Source organism: Sorex araneus, chromosome 10 (assembly GCF_027595985.1).
Source record: "Sorex araneus isolate mSorAra2 chromosome 10, mSorAra2.pri, whole genome shotgun sequence".
Taxonomy (NCBI): Eukaryota; Metazoa; Chordata; class Mammalia; order Eulipotyphla; family Soricidae; genus Sorex; species Sorex araneus.
Genome location: NC_073311.1, coordinates 53,123,462 through 53,141,096, shown reverse-complemented (window position 1 = coordinate 53,141,096; position 17,635 = coordinate 53,123,462). Strand labels below are relative to the sequence as shown.

General features: G+C 39.3%; 1 protein-coding gene across 1 annotated transcript in view; it reads left to right on the top strand.

Annotated features, from left to right (window-relative positions):
* LRP6 (LDL receptor related protein 6) overlaps window positions 1-17,635 on the top strand; it is a 146,185-nt gene that overhangs the window by 96,516 nt on the left and 32,034 nt on the right. The window contains exons 8-12 of the mRNA XM_055118208.1: window positions 7,847-8,063; window positions 9,358-9,647; window positions 11,569-11,795; window positions 14,668-14,852; window positions 15,466-15,792. Of these exons, the coding sequence (XP_054974183.1) occupies window positions 7,847-8,063; window positions 9,358-9,647; window positions 11,569-11,795; window positions 14,668-14,852; window positions 15,466-15,792 (1,246 nt within the window). The remainder of the gene's footprint in view (window positions 1-7,846; window positions 8,064-9,357; window positions 9,648-11,568; window positions 11,796-14,667; window positions 14,853-15,465; window positions 15,793-17,635) is intronic.

Here is a 17,635-nt window from a genome sequence, read left to right as displayed (position 1 = left end):
TCCTCTTGATTTTACATGGTTGTGTAAATAGATCTTTTCGAGTCTGGTTTCAGTTTCTTTGGACATGCATCCAGAATTAAAAACTTTTAATATATTTCTGTATGGGAGTGGGTAGTTACTGAGTTTGGGTGCATGCCCATCAGTGCACCAGGTGCTCCTGACATGGTGTTCAGAAGTCACTACGTAGCAGTTCTTGAGGAATAGGTGTGCTGGGGATTGAACCTCTTTCTCCCGAATGCAAACCATGTGCTTCAGCTTTTTGAGCCATCTCCTAGGATGGTAATTCTGTGTTAAAGTTTCAAGAAGTCCTCATAATATTTAAAGCACTTTCTGGAACAACAGTATTTTCAGCCTTATTTTACATTTCCCTTGCCTTAGGACTGGAATCTCCCATTGTTCCAAGGAGTAATGGTTCTTTTTAAAATGATGTTTTAAAATCATTATCTGAAACTAAATCTGCTCTCAGTCTGTTATTTTCTTGAATACTGTAGGTCTTGTTATTGTAGCAATAACAATTCTTAGGTCTGTAAATGAACATAGTAATCATAAATGCTTAGAATCCTAAGTTGACTCCTTTCATAAACAGTAAAAACCTAATGCAGTTGTGATACTTTAATTCTCAAATTAAATATCATTTGTATTTATTAGATGTAATAATAATGTCCTGCATGGCTTTGGATATTAATTTGAACAGACCCTAAAACTGCTCTTAGGCAGGGACTTAGTATTCTTTTACTTCTCCTGGATTCATAGATTTCTCCTCGTCTCCTCAGTGACTTTCTGTGTGACTGAAATGTTAGTTTGAAAAAATGTCCCCCTTTCCTTTTGTGGGTCATTTTGGGCCAAACCTGGCCGAAAGATTTATGCCTGGCTTTATTCAAGGATCACTCCTGGCAGTGCTCAGGGGACTATATGAGGTGCCAGGGATCAAATCCAGGTGTGCCTTTTGCAAGGCAAACACCTTACTCACTGTACTATGACTCTGGACCCCCAAAACGCCATTTTTGTGGAATTATATTTTACAAAAATTGTATTTCACCCTCTGAAGTATTTCAATCAGCCCCAGTTTTATTTGTGTCATAATTATTCACTTCATTCACTACTTTTGTGTGAAACATTGCAAGGTGTTCTTTGTGATCATAATTTAAATTGTTCTTTTATGATTTTATAGCATTTCCACCCCAGCTCATTTTAGGCTATGTGCCTGATTGTCCTATTAGAATACTATGTTTTGAATATATCCAATCAAGTGAAGTTCCATAGCAGAAACTTTTGGTGGTAAACTGGCTGCATTCCAAGATTTCATTGGTAATCTTATCCTGACATTTAATGAGCTGATAAAATTTTTAAAGTTGCATGTGATGTCTGTGGAAGGTTTGCCATGACTTCCTCTTGGAGTTAATGTTCTGGTTAACGTAAATCTATTTCCTGTGATAACCTATATTCTCAGTGTGGTTTGCCGTATTTGAGAATTCCTCAGAATGTTAAATCCATACATAAGGTGGTGAAAGCAGCTGACGCCACTGGAGACTCTCACTCAGGCTGGCAGGTAGTTTTTACAAGTGACAGAAGCCTAATTTCAGTTTAATTAAACCACTATGAGGTAATACAATGAAGCATATCCTTAAGAGTTGCCAGGAGATTTAATTAGTATTGGCCTAACTTTGAAAGCATAACCTAAAATAGTTCTTTTGTTCTGGGTTCAGAATGAACAAATAAGCTTTCTACAGAAATTTGTGTTGATACTTTAAACACAAGAGGCTTAAAACTGTATTTACAAACATAGAAACCTGTCCTATTCTGTTATTTGTTGGGTGTGAAAATTTTAATAGTGGTTTTGTTGAGTAAGTAAGTACTCAATAACAGGTCTCATTCCCCTGACCCTGAAAGAGCCTTCAATCGTTGGGAAAGACGAGTAAGGAAAGGCTACTAAAATCTCAGGGCTGGAACGAATGGAGACGTTACTGGTGCCTGCTTGAGCAAATGAAAAATGGGATGACAGTGACAGTGACACAGATTTTGTTGAGATGAAGGAACATGTTTTTGTTTTATTGTGTGGCTTTTGTCCTGAAGAAAGTGACTATGTAGCTGTAGGTGAGAAATCTTCAGGGGAGTATCAAGAATCAAGTCTGCAAAAGTAATTAAGGGATACAGATATGAAGAAAATAATCAGTAGGCACTGAATAAAAGGAAGCACCTATTGTTCTTCAGCTGTGAAGTCTCATCATTAGATTTGTTTAAATTATTAATCCCTGGGTCCTTAAGGATTATCTTTATAAACAAATGATAACATTTATTAATAGTCTTGTCATTGAAGTGCTCTTAGATTTACTCCTTAGATTTTCTCCCTTTCTTCCTTTTATTCCACGATGAAGAATTTCATAGATAACATATTAAAGATATTCATGAGCCACACAGCTAAATTGAATTGTATCTAGTCTGTATAGAATGCTCCTGTGGGGGCTGGTGGTGGCTGGACAGATAGTTTGGTGGTCAGGGTGCTTGCCTAGCTATGGGTGAATTCGGTTTGATCTCTGGAATCACATACAGTCTACTGGACACCACCAGAAGTGATCCCAGAGCACAGAATCAGGTGCTAAATTCTTTTATTTGTGAGAGCCAAAAAAATGATATGCAAGATAGGGATTTTCTTATGACTTAACTATAATTTTAATACTACTGCTTTGGGTTAACCTAAAAGAAATGAAAGAATTGGGCCTTTGGGGGGCTGGAGCAAATTAGCACAGCGGGTAGGGTATTTGCCTTGCATGCGACCGACCTGGGTTCGATTCCCAGCATTCCATGTTGTCCTCTGAGCACCACCATGAGTAATTCCTGAGTGTATGAGCCAGGAGTAACCCCTATGCATCGCCAGGTGTGACCCAAAAGAGCAAAAGAAATAAAAATAAGAGTTGGGGGGCTGGAGCGATAGCACAGTGGGTAGGGCGTTTGTTTGCCTTGCACGCGGCCGACCCGGGTTTGATTCCTCCGCCCCTCTCAGAGAGCCTGGCAAGCTACTCGTGGTGTATTCAATATGCAAAAAACAGTAACAAACAAGTCTCACGGTGGAGATATTACTGGTGCCTGCTCGAGCAAATTGATGAGCAACGGGATGACAGTGACAGTGAACTAAATGTTGCAAAATGCTGACATTGCTGAAAGAGGAAAGAGTTGGTTGATTGCATAGTATTTTTAACATAGAAATTAAAATCAGGGGCTGGAACAATAGCACAGCGGGTAGGGCATTTGCCTTCCCAGCATTTTGATTCCCTAGTTTGATTCCCAGCATCCCATATGGTCCCTTGAGCACCACCAGGAGTAATTCCTGAGTACAGAGCCAGAAGTAACCCCTTGTGCATCACCGGGTGTGACCCAAAAGGCAAAAATAAAAAAAGGAAAAAAGATCAACATTTTAATTTTTAGGAAGTTGTATGCTGGCTGGCCTGGGTGTAGCTTAGGTATATAATAACAGTAGTTATTTTAGCTAATACTGAAAATAGGATAAAATTAAGTAAAGAAATGTTTTAATATATGCTAAGCTTGTGAGAAAGTGATACCTCACACTCCATGTTAGATGCTGTCTGAGAGGATGATGAACTCTCTTTCATGGAGAAAATAGGTGCATTGTTAAATTTACCATTTTTGATTACAACAATAAATTTTCTGGAGAGTACAATAAATTCTGCTATAGAGGGGCCTTTAGATGAGGTCTTCACATATTTGCATTTTTGGTACATAATGTAATTTAGAAATCAGACTTTATTTCAAAATAGTTATTTTTTTCTTTCTAGACTTGAATGGTTATTTTGTTTCTTTGCTTGAGTATTTTTGTTTGGTTTTAACCATACCCAGTGATGCTCCAGGGATCAGACCTGGGCCTCTAATATGTAAAACTTGGATTTCCTCTTGTTGAGCTCTGGTTTCTTAAAGGGCTCATTTGAAGGCTATTTTACAGATAGACAAAAACCCAGAAAGCTTTGGAAACTATCCATTCCATCTAGGTTTGAAAGGAGAAGGAGGAAGGAGAGACCAGTGAAATGGTCTCTGGCAGTAGAAACTTGAGGAGGAAGGATGGATCAGTGAAATGGTCCCTAGGTAGACAATTAGGTTCATTTTATGTTAGGACAGGCCAAAATTAGAGCATCCAAAAATGGGCCATTCAGAATGTAACGTGTTCAAAAGACAAGAGGATTGGAAATGTAGCTCACTAGGTAAAATGTGTAGTTCATATGTTTAAGGTCCTGGAGATGGGAGGTATAGGGAGGGAGAAAGATACTGAAAAAAGTTAGAAAGTCATTGACAATTTTCATTAGCATTTTTTTCCAATCTGAGTTAGATTGGAAGCTCAGTTGTAGGCAGTAGGAACACATGATTAAGAGTTAGAGACAGCTGTAATAGATGTGTGCTGAAAGTCTTGAAGCACTGAGCATTGCCAGGTATGGCCTCCAAAAAAATAAACGTACATATTTAAATGTGGTCATAAAATCAAAATGGCAGACTAGTTAACAAAATCATATATTTAGACAGTGCTGTTTTTTTTTTTTTTTCTTTTTTGGCCATACCCAGTGATGCTTGGGATTACTGCACTGGTGTCAGTTTGGCTTCTTCGGTTCAGAAGTAGTTTTAAAAACAAGCTTCACCTGTCACTGTCATTGTCATCTCATTATTCATCGATTTGCATTAGCGGGCACCAGTAACATCTCCATTTGTCCTAGCCCTGAGATTTTAGCAGCCTCTCTTTACTCATCCTTCCCAATGGTGCCACTTTGGAGTCTCTTTCAGGGTCAGGGGAATGAGACCCTTCATTGTTACTGGTTTTGGCATGTCAAATATGCCACACGGGGAGCTTGTCAGGCTCTGCCGTGCAGGCAGAATATTCTCAGTAACTTGCCAGGTTGTCTGAGAGAGAGAACTGGACAATAAGAGGTTGCACGGCCAAGTTCTGGATCTTGGCCGTTGATGGAATTATACGGAAGGGAGGGGGAGTAGTTTGTGGGTGTGACTGCCTAGCTACTGGAAAATGAAGGATCTGGGTGGAGGAGGCCCAGTCCCAATCTGAGCAGGCTTAGAGATTTTAGCCCCGGGTCCCTCACACTTGGGTTCCTCTGCTGGTTCCTTCATGTGTGTGGAGAGTGGCCTTGAGCATGGGTGTGGCTGAGTTCCAGAGGTCTTCAGCTGTCAGGGCTCTGCTCCGGGTGGGTAGGGAAAGTCAACCCAACCACTGAGGGGCCCTGGTGAAGACAGCCAGGGGCAGAAGCACTATTATAAAGTTTGTTAAACAGTTTTCTTTTTTGAGGGAAAAGTTGAAATCATCACTTTTTTTTTTTTTTTTTAAGTTTTCTTGGGGTCAGAGCAGTGATACGCAGGGGTTACTTCTGGTTCAATGCTCAGAATCACTTCTGGTGGGGCTAGGGGGACACAGTGAAAAATCTACAATTTTTATTTTTTTAATTTAAGTGAAGCCTCACTTCTCTTCCTATCATTGTGAAGCTTCACCTAAATTTTAAAAACAAAATGTAGATTTTTCACTGTTTCCAAACCAGAAAATAATTTTTGGAACTCTGCTTTAGAATTCTTCAGTAGTACACATTTTTTTACAGGGATTCAAAATTTAGACAAAACCACCTTTTATTCAAATGGTCAAACTGTAGAGAACAATCACTGTTATATAAACGTTTGCCCTCATTTTTTAGGAATTGTCATTAGATGAAGATTTTCAGTGTCTGTACCTTTATCCCAGTGGTGATTGTGAGCTTTTAAAATGTGGACTCACGGGGGCTGGAGCGATAGCACAGCGGGTAGGGCGTTTGCCTTGCACGCGGCCGACCTGGGTTCTAATCCCAGCATCCCATATGGTCCCCTGAGCAACGCCAGGGGTAATTCCTGAGTGAAGAGCCAGGAGTAACCCCTGTGCATCGCCGGGTGTGACCCAAAAACCAAAAAAAAAAAAATAATAAAATGTGGACTCAGAACTTCTATTTGGGACTGTGGAGATGATTCAAAGGGCTGAAGCACATGTGTTTTGTGCTGATGGCTCAGGTTTGATTCCTGCTACCACCTGGTTTCGAAGCCACCACTAGAAGCAGCCCCTTGCACTGACACTATCAGCCCCTCGCACACCTGGTGTGACCCCCAAACAAAAAACCTTTATATAGAGATTATCTTAGTTACGAGGACAAACATTTATTTTTTTATCCATTGGGGGCGGAGTTGGAGCCCAATGGTCCTCAGGTGCTATTCCTGGCTCTGTACTCCGGAGGACCATGTGTGATACAGGAAATAATTGGGCTCATTTACATATAAACAAACATCTTACCTCCTGTACTATTTGTTCAGTCCCAGGATCTCCATATAAACTAGATTTCTAAATTCTTATTCATAACTATTAATTTGTCTGGCACCCGGGCCATTTTAAATGATAGAGTGGGGTGAGGGAGGTAGTTCAAAGGGATGAAGTTCATGCAAGATTATCAAGGCCCTTAGGGGCCAGAGTCATAGTACACCTGGTTGGGTGATTGCCTTGCACGCGTCCGACCTACGTTCAGTCCCTGGTATCCCATATGGTTCCCCGAGCACCAGCAGGAGTGATTCCTGAGTATTGGCTGGATGTGGCCCAAAGACAAAAATCAAAAACAAAAATTCAAGGCCCTACGTGTGGTGCCTGCAGCACTTGGAACAAGTATCACCTCATCCTGGGCTTGAGACCAGACCAGTGGACTTAGGTCTGCTTGTGTATCTGTTGGAAGTGGCCCCTTGGCCTTTTGAGCACTACTGTGGTAGACCAAATAAATAAATAAATTTATAGAAAGGTTTTCTTGTTAGTAACCGGAGATTGGTGATTTTGGAAATTTATCTTTTAGAACAGAAGATAGTACCTGTTGCTCAGTGTCAGAAACCAAGGGTTCCTTCCCCACTCCCAGTTCAACTTCAAGTGATGTTTATATAATCAGAGTAACAGCATGGGTTCAGTGTTGCATAGGTAATTGGAAAGAATATCTTACTGGAAATAGTAAAGTTGTAGAGTGTGTCGTAAACTCCAAAAGTACTTTTGTGATTTTTGCCTCAGGTAGTAAGGTAGTTATTGAGTGTGTGTATGTAGTTTATAGAGATCCTCTGTGTGTGTGTGTGTGTGTGTGTGTGTGTGTGTGTGTTTAAACAAAAGCAAGAAAATAAAAAGTACATTAAGTGGAAAAAACGCCCTACAAAGGCATCAACTCTATAATAGCTTTGTTTTTTTGTTTGTTTGTTTGTTTGTTTGCTTTTTGGGTCACACCCAGCGATGCTCAGGGGTTACTCCTGGCTTTGCACTCAGGAATTGCTCCTGGCAGTGCTTGGGGGACCATATGGGATGCTGGGGATTGAACCCGGGTCGGCCACGTACAAGGCAAATGCCCTACCCGCTGTGCTATCGCTCCGGCCCCTATAATAGCTTTGTGACCTATACAAGTCTCTGTGTCAGTGGTAAAAAAGATTAAAAGAAAATTTATTTTAAAATAGAATTTGTACTAAGATTGTATGCGGAGATATATTGTAATTTGAAAACAGGTACAACTTATAGCAAATGATTTGTAAAAGTTTTTAATTTTTTACATACTCATTTGGTAGAAGATATTAATTTAGTAGTTCCAGAACTTTTAGAGAGAAGAGTATATGGAGAAATGGAGGTAAAATATGAGCTTACATTGGATGTTTACAATCATTCTTATTAAATCACATGTTATTTTGCAAGTGTTATAATAGGAGCAATTAAAATGACACTTTTCATTTTAATGTCACTTGGCATTTCAATTTATTTTTTGTGTGCCTGTGTAAAATATGAGCTCACCCTTTTTCTTTAAACTTAAAGGTAATGAATACTGATGGCACTGGGAGACGAGTACTAGTGGAAGACAAGATTCCTCACATATTTGGATTCACTCTACTGGGGGACTATGTGTACTGGACGGACTGGCAGAGACGGAGTATTGAAAGAGTACACAAACGAAGTGCAGAGAGGGAAATCATCATAGATCAGCTTCCTGACCTCATGGGCCTCAAAGCCACAAATGTTCATAGAATCTTTGGTAAGTGATTCAAAATCCTCTTACAGATAGAAGCCAGGTTTGAGAAAAGATGGAGATGGTTAGCAGTTTGTAAAGCATCATTGTAAGTCTCTGTTATGTGGGGATAGAAATAATCTGCTAACTAAGGAATGGGTATTTTAAACCTTATTTTTAAATTATTATTATTATTTTGGTTTTGGGGCTACACCCAGCAGTACGCGGTGCTTCCTCCTGGCTCGTGCTCAGGGATCACTCCTGGAGGGCTTGGGGGACAGTATAGGATGCCAGGGATCTAACCTCAGTTGGTCATGTGCAAAGCAAGCGTACCTACTGTGTATCATTCTGATCCTTGGAATGGGCATTTTAAATGTTGACCTTTTTCTGGTGTGTTGATTAAAGACCTAAAATAACATGTATGCCACCACCCCTTCAAAATAATTTAGTCCTATTGTCACATTTTAAAATCTTGGTATCACTATAGCAGTGTCATCCCATTGTTTATTGATTTGCTCAAGCGGGCACCAGTAATGTCTCCATTGTGAAACTTATTACTGTTTTTGGCATATCGAACACGCCACGGGTAGCTTGCCAGTCTTTGCTATGCAGGCGGGATACTCTGGATAGCTGGCCGGGCTCTCTGAAAGGGCCAGAGGAATCGAACCTGGGGTCGGCCGCGTGCAAAGCAAGTGCCCTACCTGCTGTGCTAGGGCTCCAGCCCTTGGTATGCGTATAAAAGAAAGTATTTTGTATTTTGCCCTATTTTTATTTCCAGTTCATTAGCATGAGTTATGAAACACTTTAACGACCTGGGTGAACTCACTACTCCTGAGACAGCTTGGTGTCCCCTACTCTCCCACCCCCAGAAGTCGGCAAACTGATGCTGTGACACTTAGCTGTGGACACCTAATGATTACAGTGCACTCTGGCTCCACCCCTGGGCTTCTGCCATGCTCTTGCCACAGAGTAACTGTGACAAAGGTGCTTCTGTGCCTGCCTTTTATTCCCTGTAAATCCTCACAGTATAATACTAGAATTGAAACTAGACTTGAAAGCAGACATTGGTCTTTGTCAAGCAAATGCATGGTTTAGTTTGGGGGCCACACCTGGCTGTACTCCTGGCTCTGCACTCAGGTATTATTCTTTGGGGTGTTCTTTGGGACTATGGTGTCGGGGATTGAACCCGGATTGACAAAGTGCAAGACAAGCACCCTATCTGTTATACTATCTCTCTGGCCACCTGTATAGTCATTTAAAGTGGACATTTGTTGATTGTGTCCCTTTTTGGACTTCGATTTACGATCAATTTCTCTTTTAGGTTCTAATCCCTGTGCTGAGGAAAATGGGGGGTGTAGCCATCTTTGCCTCTATAGACCACAGGGCCTTCGCTGTGCTTGCCCCATTGGCTTTGAGCTCATCAGCGACATGAAGACCTGCATTGTCCCAGAGGCTTTCCTTTTGTTTTCACGGAGAGCAGATATCAGACGAATTTCTTTGGAAACAAACAACAATAATGTCGCCATTCCGCTCACTGGCGTCAAAGAAGCTTCTGCTTTGGATTTTGATGTGACAGACAACCGAATTTACTGGACTGACATATCTCTCAAGGTTAGCAAAATAAATGGAAGTTAAAACTAGGAAATTAAAGGGAGAGCTTCTTGAACTCCCGAATTTTTATGCTGTTAATCAACCTGCCTCATTAAGCTAAAGCTCATCTTAACTTTTCACAGAAAGTCAAGATTAATCTATGCATTAATCCATGCATTAATTTTTAAATGACATTTTATATGATTTGCATGAGTTATAAATCCGTAAGATTTAATCTCCTATGTTTGATTTGTAGACGGAATATATTTTGCAGTTGTATTGAGCACACAGTTGTTTCACATAAATGACAGAGTTGATTTTTAAGCATTTTCAGGAATATTATGAGGCCTTAGAAACTGCTAGTTATGAGTTATAACATGGTCTTATTGTCTTTCCCCGAGATAAATACTAAAATACATACTAAGTCAGTGAGGAGGAGGAACTCCTTACTAGAAAATCTGAAGAATGATTTTTCCTCCTTCCAGATTATTATGTTTGGTTTTTCACAGTAACTTATGTCAAGTTTTGTCTAATAAGCAGAAATGATGTGATATTAGAATGAGTGCTGAATTCTAATGATACTTAGTAAAATCTATGAAATGATTGCATATACAAAGTAAATTAATCTTGACTTTTATTATATATGACCTTGTAAGTTTCTTCATACTGAAGTTAAAAATGTCTCTTTTCAAGAAGACTAGTGAGAATTAAATGAAAAATTATATGTAAACAAAGTACTAATGATATTTGACTGGGAAATGTTGCTCAGTGATAGAGAACTTGGTTTGCATGTGTGAGGATCTGGGTTCCACCCCCAGCACCACACACACAGTAAGAGAAGTAGTAGTAGCACTACTCTAGTATTAATCTCATCATTGTGGCATTTTAAATTTGGAAGATTCAAAGCTAAGTGATAGCCCTGTGTTATGATTATTTGTATTTTATAAGGCTTAAAAGCTTTGAAATCTCAGATTGATGATGATGTGTCATATTTTCAGATACTGTCAGAGAACTGACTGCTTTTGAAAAGTTTACATTTTCGTCACATATTTTTCACTTTCTTAATTTATTTTTTCTTTTTATCCCACTTTATTTAAATACTGCAGTTTATAAAAGTTGTTCACGACGATTTATTATAGGCATTCAGTATTCCAACACTAATTCCACCTCCACGGTCACCTTCCCTTCACCATTGCCTCCCATTTCCCCAACCGTCCCTCAAGCCTGTCCCTGTAGCAGGCCCACAAAAATTTGTTTTATATTGCTTGTTACCACTAAATGGCTAATGGAATGATCAAAAAATACTTCAGTGAAAGAAAATTGTGAGAATTGTTGTACCTCACCGTGGGGACATTAAGTCCTTGCCTAAGGGTTTACTAAGATGTCGTTGCTAGTTAAGCCTTCTTTGTTAATTTTTTGTTAATCAGATTAGTTGGCTTCTACATTACATTCCCATCCAGTCTGATGTGCTCCTACTGGGATGTTAGTATTGTAGAGTTTGGAGATGTCACAGATGTGGCCTCGCACTCCAGAAAATCCAGAATATTTAAATGAACAGTCTGGCCACCGGCATGGCGACAGCTCTTGGGGTGTTAGTGCAATAGGGCTTTCGTCAGGGTGGGAACTTGGTCTGCCCCAGAGGTCTTATCCGGGACTGGGTAGTCACTTTCTTAATTTTAAAAGGAAAGTCAATACACCATTGTACTAGAATGAATTTTTGGTTCTTAAAAATAGCAAAATTTCCTCCCTAAAGTGGTAAAGATGAGTTTACCATTGTGTTGTTAGAGGTTGAGATCAGTTTTTTTTGCGTCTTATAAAATATGTGAATTTTATTAAGACATTATATGCTATTCTGCATCTTCCTGCCTCAGCAAAAACCAAACCGTACATTCTTTCTGGATAATGTTTTTTACCTTGTGACTTAGTTATTAATCTCTTGCAGACCATCAGCAGAGCCTTTATGAATGGCAGTGCACTGGAGCATGTGGTAGAATTTGGCTTAGATTATCCAGAAGGCATGGCAGTGGATTGGCTTGGCAAGAACTTGTACTGGGCAGACACAGGAACGAATCGAATTGAAGTGTCAAAGTTGGATGGGCAGCACAGACAGGTTTTGGTGTGGAAAGACCTCGATAGTCCCAGAGCTCTTGCATTGGATCCTGCTGAAGGGTAAGCAGCTTTTTATGTGGTTTCTTTGCGACTATTCACATGGCCTAGTTATGGGTTATATTCTTGATGTCTTCATTAAAGCTTATTGGGACTCTGACAGCTTAATCACAGGTAGGCTTTATTGTATTCTTTTCTCCATCGTACCCAGTTTTTACTGAATCCTTAATCAGACGTGAATGTAGGCAGTTATATAAATCTGCTTTAATAGTGAATTAATTTTATTACTCCCAGAAAATTTGAAATGTATGTCACCCTGATGTGTAAAAAGTTTTACTTAAAGTGTATTAATCCTTGTGAAAAATCTGCCCAGTTGCTACAGGTAAAGTCATTACAGAATCATTACTCCTTTTTCCAGCACCAATTTTGACACCTGATGTCCTTCATCTATTCTAGGGCTCCTTTTTTGTTTTTTTAAATCGGGTCTTTGTCTTTTCACACAGACCGTGACTTGCCAGTGTATGTTGGGTTCACTTTTCTTTGCATAGCCCAAAGAATTGTAAATAATGCCAAAGTCAATTGTCTTGCTACCACCAAAATGGGTTCTGATTCCAAAACAAAGATAATGTCTGGGGTGTTTTTTACAGTTTGGTTACTTTTTCTGGAATCTCTTAATACACTGCATCCCCAGGTGAAGGACATTGGTGGTGATTTGTTTTCACAAAGTGTTGTCAGTTGGTCGTGTAGCTTTGAGGTATAGGTAGTGACTATGTTAATAATGGCAGTATTAAAAAAATAAATAAATAAAATAGTGGCAGTATATATTCAGAAAAACAGGGAGGAAACGAGTGATAGGCTTTATTTTAAAGCTATCAGTTGAGACTTGACTGATTCAGAATTAGTAATTATCAGTGATACTTTACTCTTGTCTTTATCATTGGGTAGAGAAAAATGAGCAAAATAGGGTAGAGATAGCAAAGGGGGTTTATGCACCTATCTGTGTACAGCTGACCCTGGTTCAGTCCCTTCACATAGGATCTCCCAAAAGCTGCCAGGAATGACCCCTCAGCAAGATCCAGGAATAGCCCCTATGCATGGTCAAGTGTGTCCTACCCTTTTCCTCCCCTGATTAGCACTGTGGGCCAGTAAATAGTACTGGTCATATTCGATCATATTGGTCATATAAGTAAATAGCATTCTTGGGGGTATCGTGCCTGGTATTTCCTTGTACCTTCTCCCAAATTACACCCGATTTCAAATCTGTTGGGGTAAACTCAATGATATAATGTGTGAATGCAAATGCTTGCAATATTTACATGTCTGGGACATAAATACAGTGTATCTGAATCATATTCTCTGAATTCTGTTATTGGCTAATTCACCATCTAGTTTGAAGACCAAATCAGTGAGAGCTTCTCTATGCTGCCCTGTGGTTGATTCTGGTGATCTTGACTGTAAGCATGAATTACCAAACAGATATATTTAGTACTCAGCAGTACGAAGGACTCTCATCTCTGCTGTTGGCAACTGTGAAATTTCTCCCACAGTTGTTTCTCTTTGGCACTTGCAGTGTGCACGTGCTTGTCAGCTGACAAGTACAAATGCAAACAAAGCCTGACCCTGACTTTAACTTTCAGAAATATATGTCTCATACATTGCTTCTAACTTAGCTATGAGCTGACAGACTGATGGATGAATGTCCTTAGATGTTTGGTGAAAACTGGCGATGGAGTGCTTTCCTAGCTTTGGTATTCAGAAGGTTCCCCAAACTTAATTCCTTTAGCTAGCTTAGTTAAAAAGGCATCAGGTTAAGGATTCTAGACCTTGGAACTGGAGCAATAGCACTTGCTTTGCATGCGCTGACCCAGATTTGATCCCTAGTATCCCATGTGGTCCCCCAATACCACCAGAGTGATTCCTGAGCACAGAGCCAGGAGTGAGCAATGCAGGTGTGGTCCCAAAACAAACAACAACAAAAGGATTCTACTTCTGGTTTTAGCACTGCCATGTGATTAGCCTGAGGAAATCTGATCAAATTCTTCTTGTTTCCTTTAGTTCTTTGGTCTCCCCATCTATTATAAAAGGGCTATGCTGTAGGGCTGCTCTTAAAGTTTATTAAAGTGAAAAACTCAAGTAATTCTAAAATATCATAGGGATTGAAGAGTAATGTTCACCATACAGCAGATATATAAAAGGGTATTTCATTGCTCTTATAGTTCCCTTGGGTCAAATAAATACCTTTCCATTGTGTTTGGTATAAAACGCTTTGCTTTAATTTCAATTAAAGGTGATTTCTTTTTACCTTTAATGTACTCATAACTTGGGACAATTGGTTGGACAAGTTGAAAAATAATTTTAAAATAGAAAGAAATGGGGCTATAAAGATAGTATAGGGGTGCTTGCCTTTTATCCCACCGAGCCTGGTTTGAATTCATGGTACCACATTGATCTCCCAAGCACTGCCAGCGCCAGGAGTAGGCCTGAGTAGCACTGGGTATGGCACCCAAACAACATCAGAACAAGTTTTTTTTAAAACTTAATAAAATTAAAAATTTAAAACTCAAATTACATGGTTTGAGAAATATATAAACATATTGAATAATTAACCAGATTCTGAGACCAGTGCTTTTTAAATTTCTGTTTCGAATATTAATTTTATAAATGAAGTGCTTCAGTAAGAAAATATTTGACATTTCTAAATCCTAGATTTTGGATGGAATGAAATCATTGGAAAAACTAAGGAAAACTGACTCATTTCCTCTTTGGGCAATGGAAAAATAAAGGGTGCTAAAATAGAAAAAAATATAACCATGATTTTGTTTAACTTTAATTCTAAATTTGTATTTTCTTCAAATTTACTTTATGACTGCATGACTATGATCTTTCCCCAGAATATCAAAAGTAAAGTGTTACATATTAATTGTTTTGAATATAGGTTTATGTATTGGACTGAATGGGGTGGAAAACCTAAGATAGACAGAGCTGCTATGGACGGAAGTGAACGAACCACACTAGTTCCAAACGTGGGGCGAGCAAATGGCCTAACTATTGATTATGCTAAAAGGAGACTTTATTGGACAGACCTTGATACCAACTTAATAGAATCTTCAAATATGCTTGGTAAGCTGTACTTCTTTTATTCGAGCATGGTGTATGATTATTTTCTATACAGAAACAAGTGCCTGTTACTCACATTTGGTTAGTACCTGTTAGTATCACATTAGATACTACTGCTAAGAATATGAGTATCTAGGTCCTTAGTAGGCCAGGTACCTGGATTCACATGCTTCTGTTATGAGAAATTTTATTATTTGGGGGTTTAATGGAGTATATAACTGAATAGTCCTGATGTGGCTTTTTGTGCCAGTGAAATACAATATACACATTCTTTCTTTTTATATAAAGAAGAAACAGAGTTGAACCATAAACCCTTATGGAGAAAAAATATACCAAAATCAAAGTGGACCATTTGCAGGAGTTTAAACAAACTCATTGATTTATAGCAAGACAGTACAAGTCTGCTGGGTATTGGTGGCAGGTGAATTGATTCTGAGGACTGCTTTAATTCAGAATTGTACAAGTGAATTGTTTCACATTAGCTACAGATGTAGTTTTATGTTTTATATGTTTTGGATTTCTCTCTTTATTATTGCTTTTTGGCTATGCTGCTCTTACACGCACACATATTTCATCCCTCTGCTTCTCTCCCGTCTAACTGCCTTTCCATAAATAGGACTCAACCGTGAAGTTATAGCAGATGACTTGCCTCATCCTTTTGGCTTAACTCAGTACCAAGATTACATCTACTGGACGGATTGGAGCCGACGCAGCATTGAGCGTGCCAACAAAACCAGCGGCCAAAACCGCACCATCATTCAGGGCCATTTGGATTATGTGATGGACATCCTCGTCTTTCACTCCTCTCGACAGGCAGGATGGAATGAATGTGCTTCCAGCAATGGGCACTGCTCCCACCTCTGCTTGGCTGTGCCAGTAGGAGGTTTTGTTTGTGGATGTCCTGCCCACTACTCTCTTAATGCTGACAACAGGACTTGTAGTGGTAAGTTGCATTTCTCCCAAGATAGACTGAAACTGCAAGAAAAACTAGAATTTGGGAAAACAAGGTAGTTATGTTCTTTCTAGAATAAAAAGTTGGAGGTCATAATTGATCATTATGAAAGAGAAGGATTATAGTAATATGCAGGGTGGGTTTTTTTTAACTTGATTTTTTTTTGATAGCTAGTTGATGCTATAGAAAAATTGTATCTTTTGCTTTTGGACATTATAATTTAATGCAAAAATTTATGTAACTTCATTGACAGAGGAAGTCACATGTGCCTGCTATGCATAATGCATATTCTTCATCACTAAGAAAAGCAGTATGGCAAAGAGAGCTCTGAAACACAGCCTTCTTGTCTTTTGATTTTGATAGACTATACTAAAGTTAAAACATTAAGTGTAAGAGACCAGGCAGAAGGTGCAGAAGAGGAACTAGAATCCAATGTGGAAAACAGTGGCTAGATTGGAAACAGCATGCAGATGCTCTGGACATAGCAGAGTCCACCCCTGCCTTCCTGTCAAGGGTCCCAGATCTCCCATCCAGTCATGAGTCCAGTCCAGATATTTTTTTTTTTTGGGTGGGTGGGTGGAAATTAATTATATTTCGATTTTTAAATGTTACTGAGGAATTAATATTCATTAGTGCTAACAGCAACCAAACAGTATATAACATAACATTGTTGGTTTAAGGGAAAGCAGATTTATGACACATATATGTGATGACCTGTATATTAGTGGACGGAGAAAACAAATTGGTTGAAAGTTTTTTGAGGATGAGGGGCTCTCCAGTGGGGCTGGGGGTCCTTGATATCCAAGAAGCTAGGTGGAGAACAGAAAAGGGGTCTTATAACCTAAGGAACCCTTGATTAAAGAGGGAAAGCACTTGGTGTATACCGAAGCCAGAAGAGGGGAGATAGGATTGCTTCCAAAATGAACTGGTGAGTACTGCTGAGAAGCTGAGGAGTGCAAGGCTTAAAAAGTATCCATTGAATTTGGGTATCATAAGGTGTCATGGTGAGAGGTTGAGTAGATCAAAAAGTAAATGGAGGAAGGAAGAGTGGTATATACAGACATTTCTTTCAAGAAGTCTGACTGGAAGGAGAAAAGGACGGTAAAAACTGAGCAAATCAAGAAAAGATGGAAACAGCTTTTGAGCTCATTGTTGTCTTAGGTGTTCATATACCCACATGTTAGCTTGTGAGTAAAGGCTGAGAAATCAGAGCTGAGTGTCTTCTATGTGTCTTTGTGTCCTTTTTTCTAATGGGTAGCAGGCTTCCAGAGATTGCCTTTGGTGTACTTTTTAAAGGATTCTGCTTATTATTAGTATAGAGATATTAGAAAAGCAAAATCCAAAACAAATTTAGGACAAGTTTAACACAAAAGTACTGTCCTTAGAAAAGTTTCCAACATTGTAATTTACTCTTGACCTTTGTTCCAGAAGCTAAAGTAGATCATGTTGTTTCACTGCCCCAAACCTTGCAATTACTTTCCATTTCAACTGGCAAGAACCTAATTCTTACAGTGGTGTACAAGTTTTTCTATGATCTGTGCCTGTGCCAACACCCCCCCCCCCATGCCCCTGCGCTCTTTTCTTTTCTAGCTTCAGACTTTACTATACTTTTTCTTTCATTCTTTATTCTCTTTGGGCCATACCTGGCAGTATTCAAAGCTTAATCCTGCCTGTGCACTCAGGAATCCTCTTGAACATGCTCAGGGGGCCGTATGTTTTGCCAGGGAAATATGGAACCTAGTTTAGTTGGAAGCAAAACAAATGCCTTACCCATTCTTTTCTATCTGGGAGCATCTCATGCATTCTTTATCCTGCCATTCTAGCCTCATTGCCA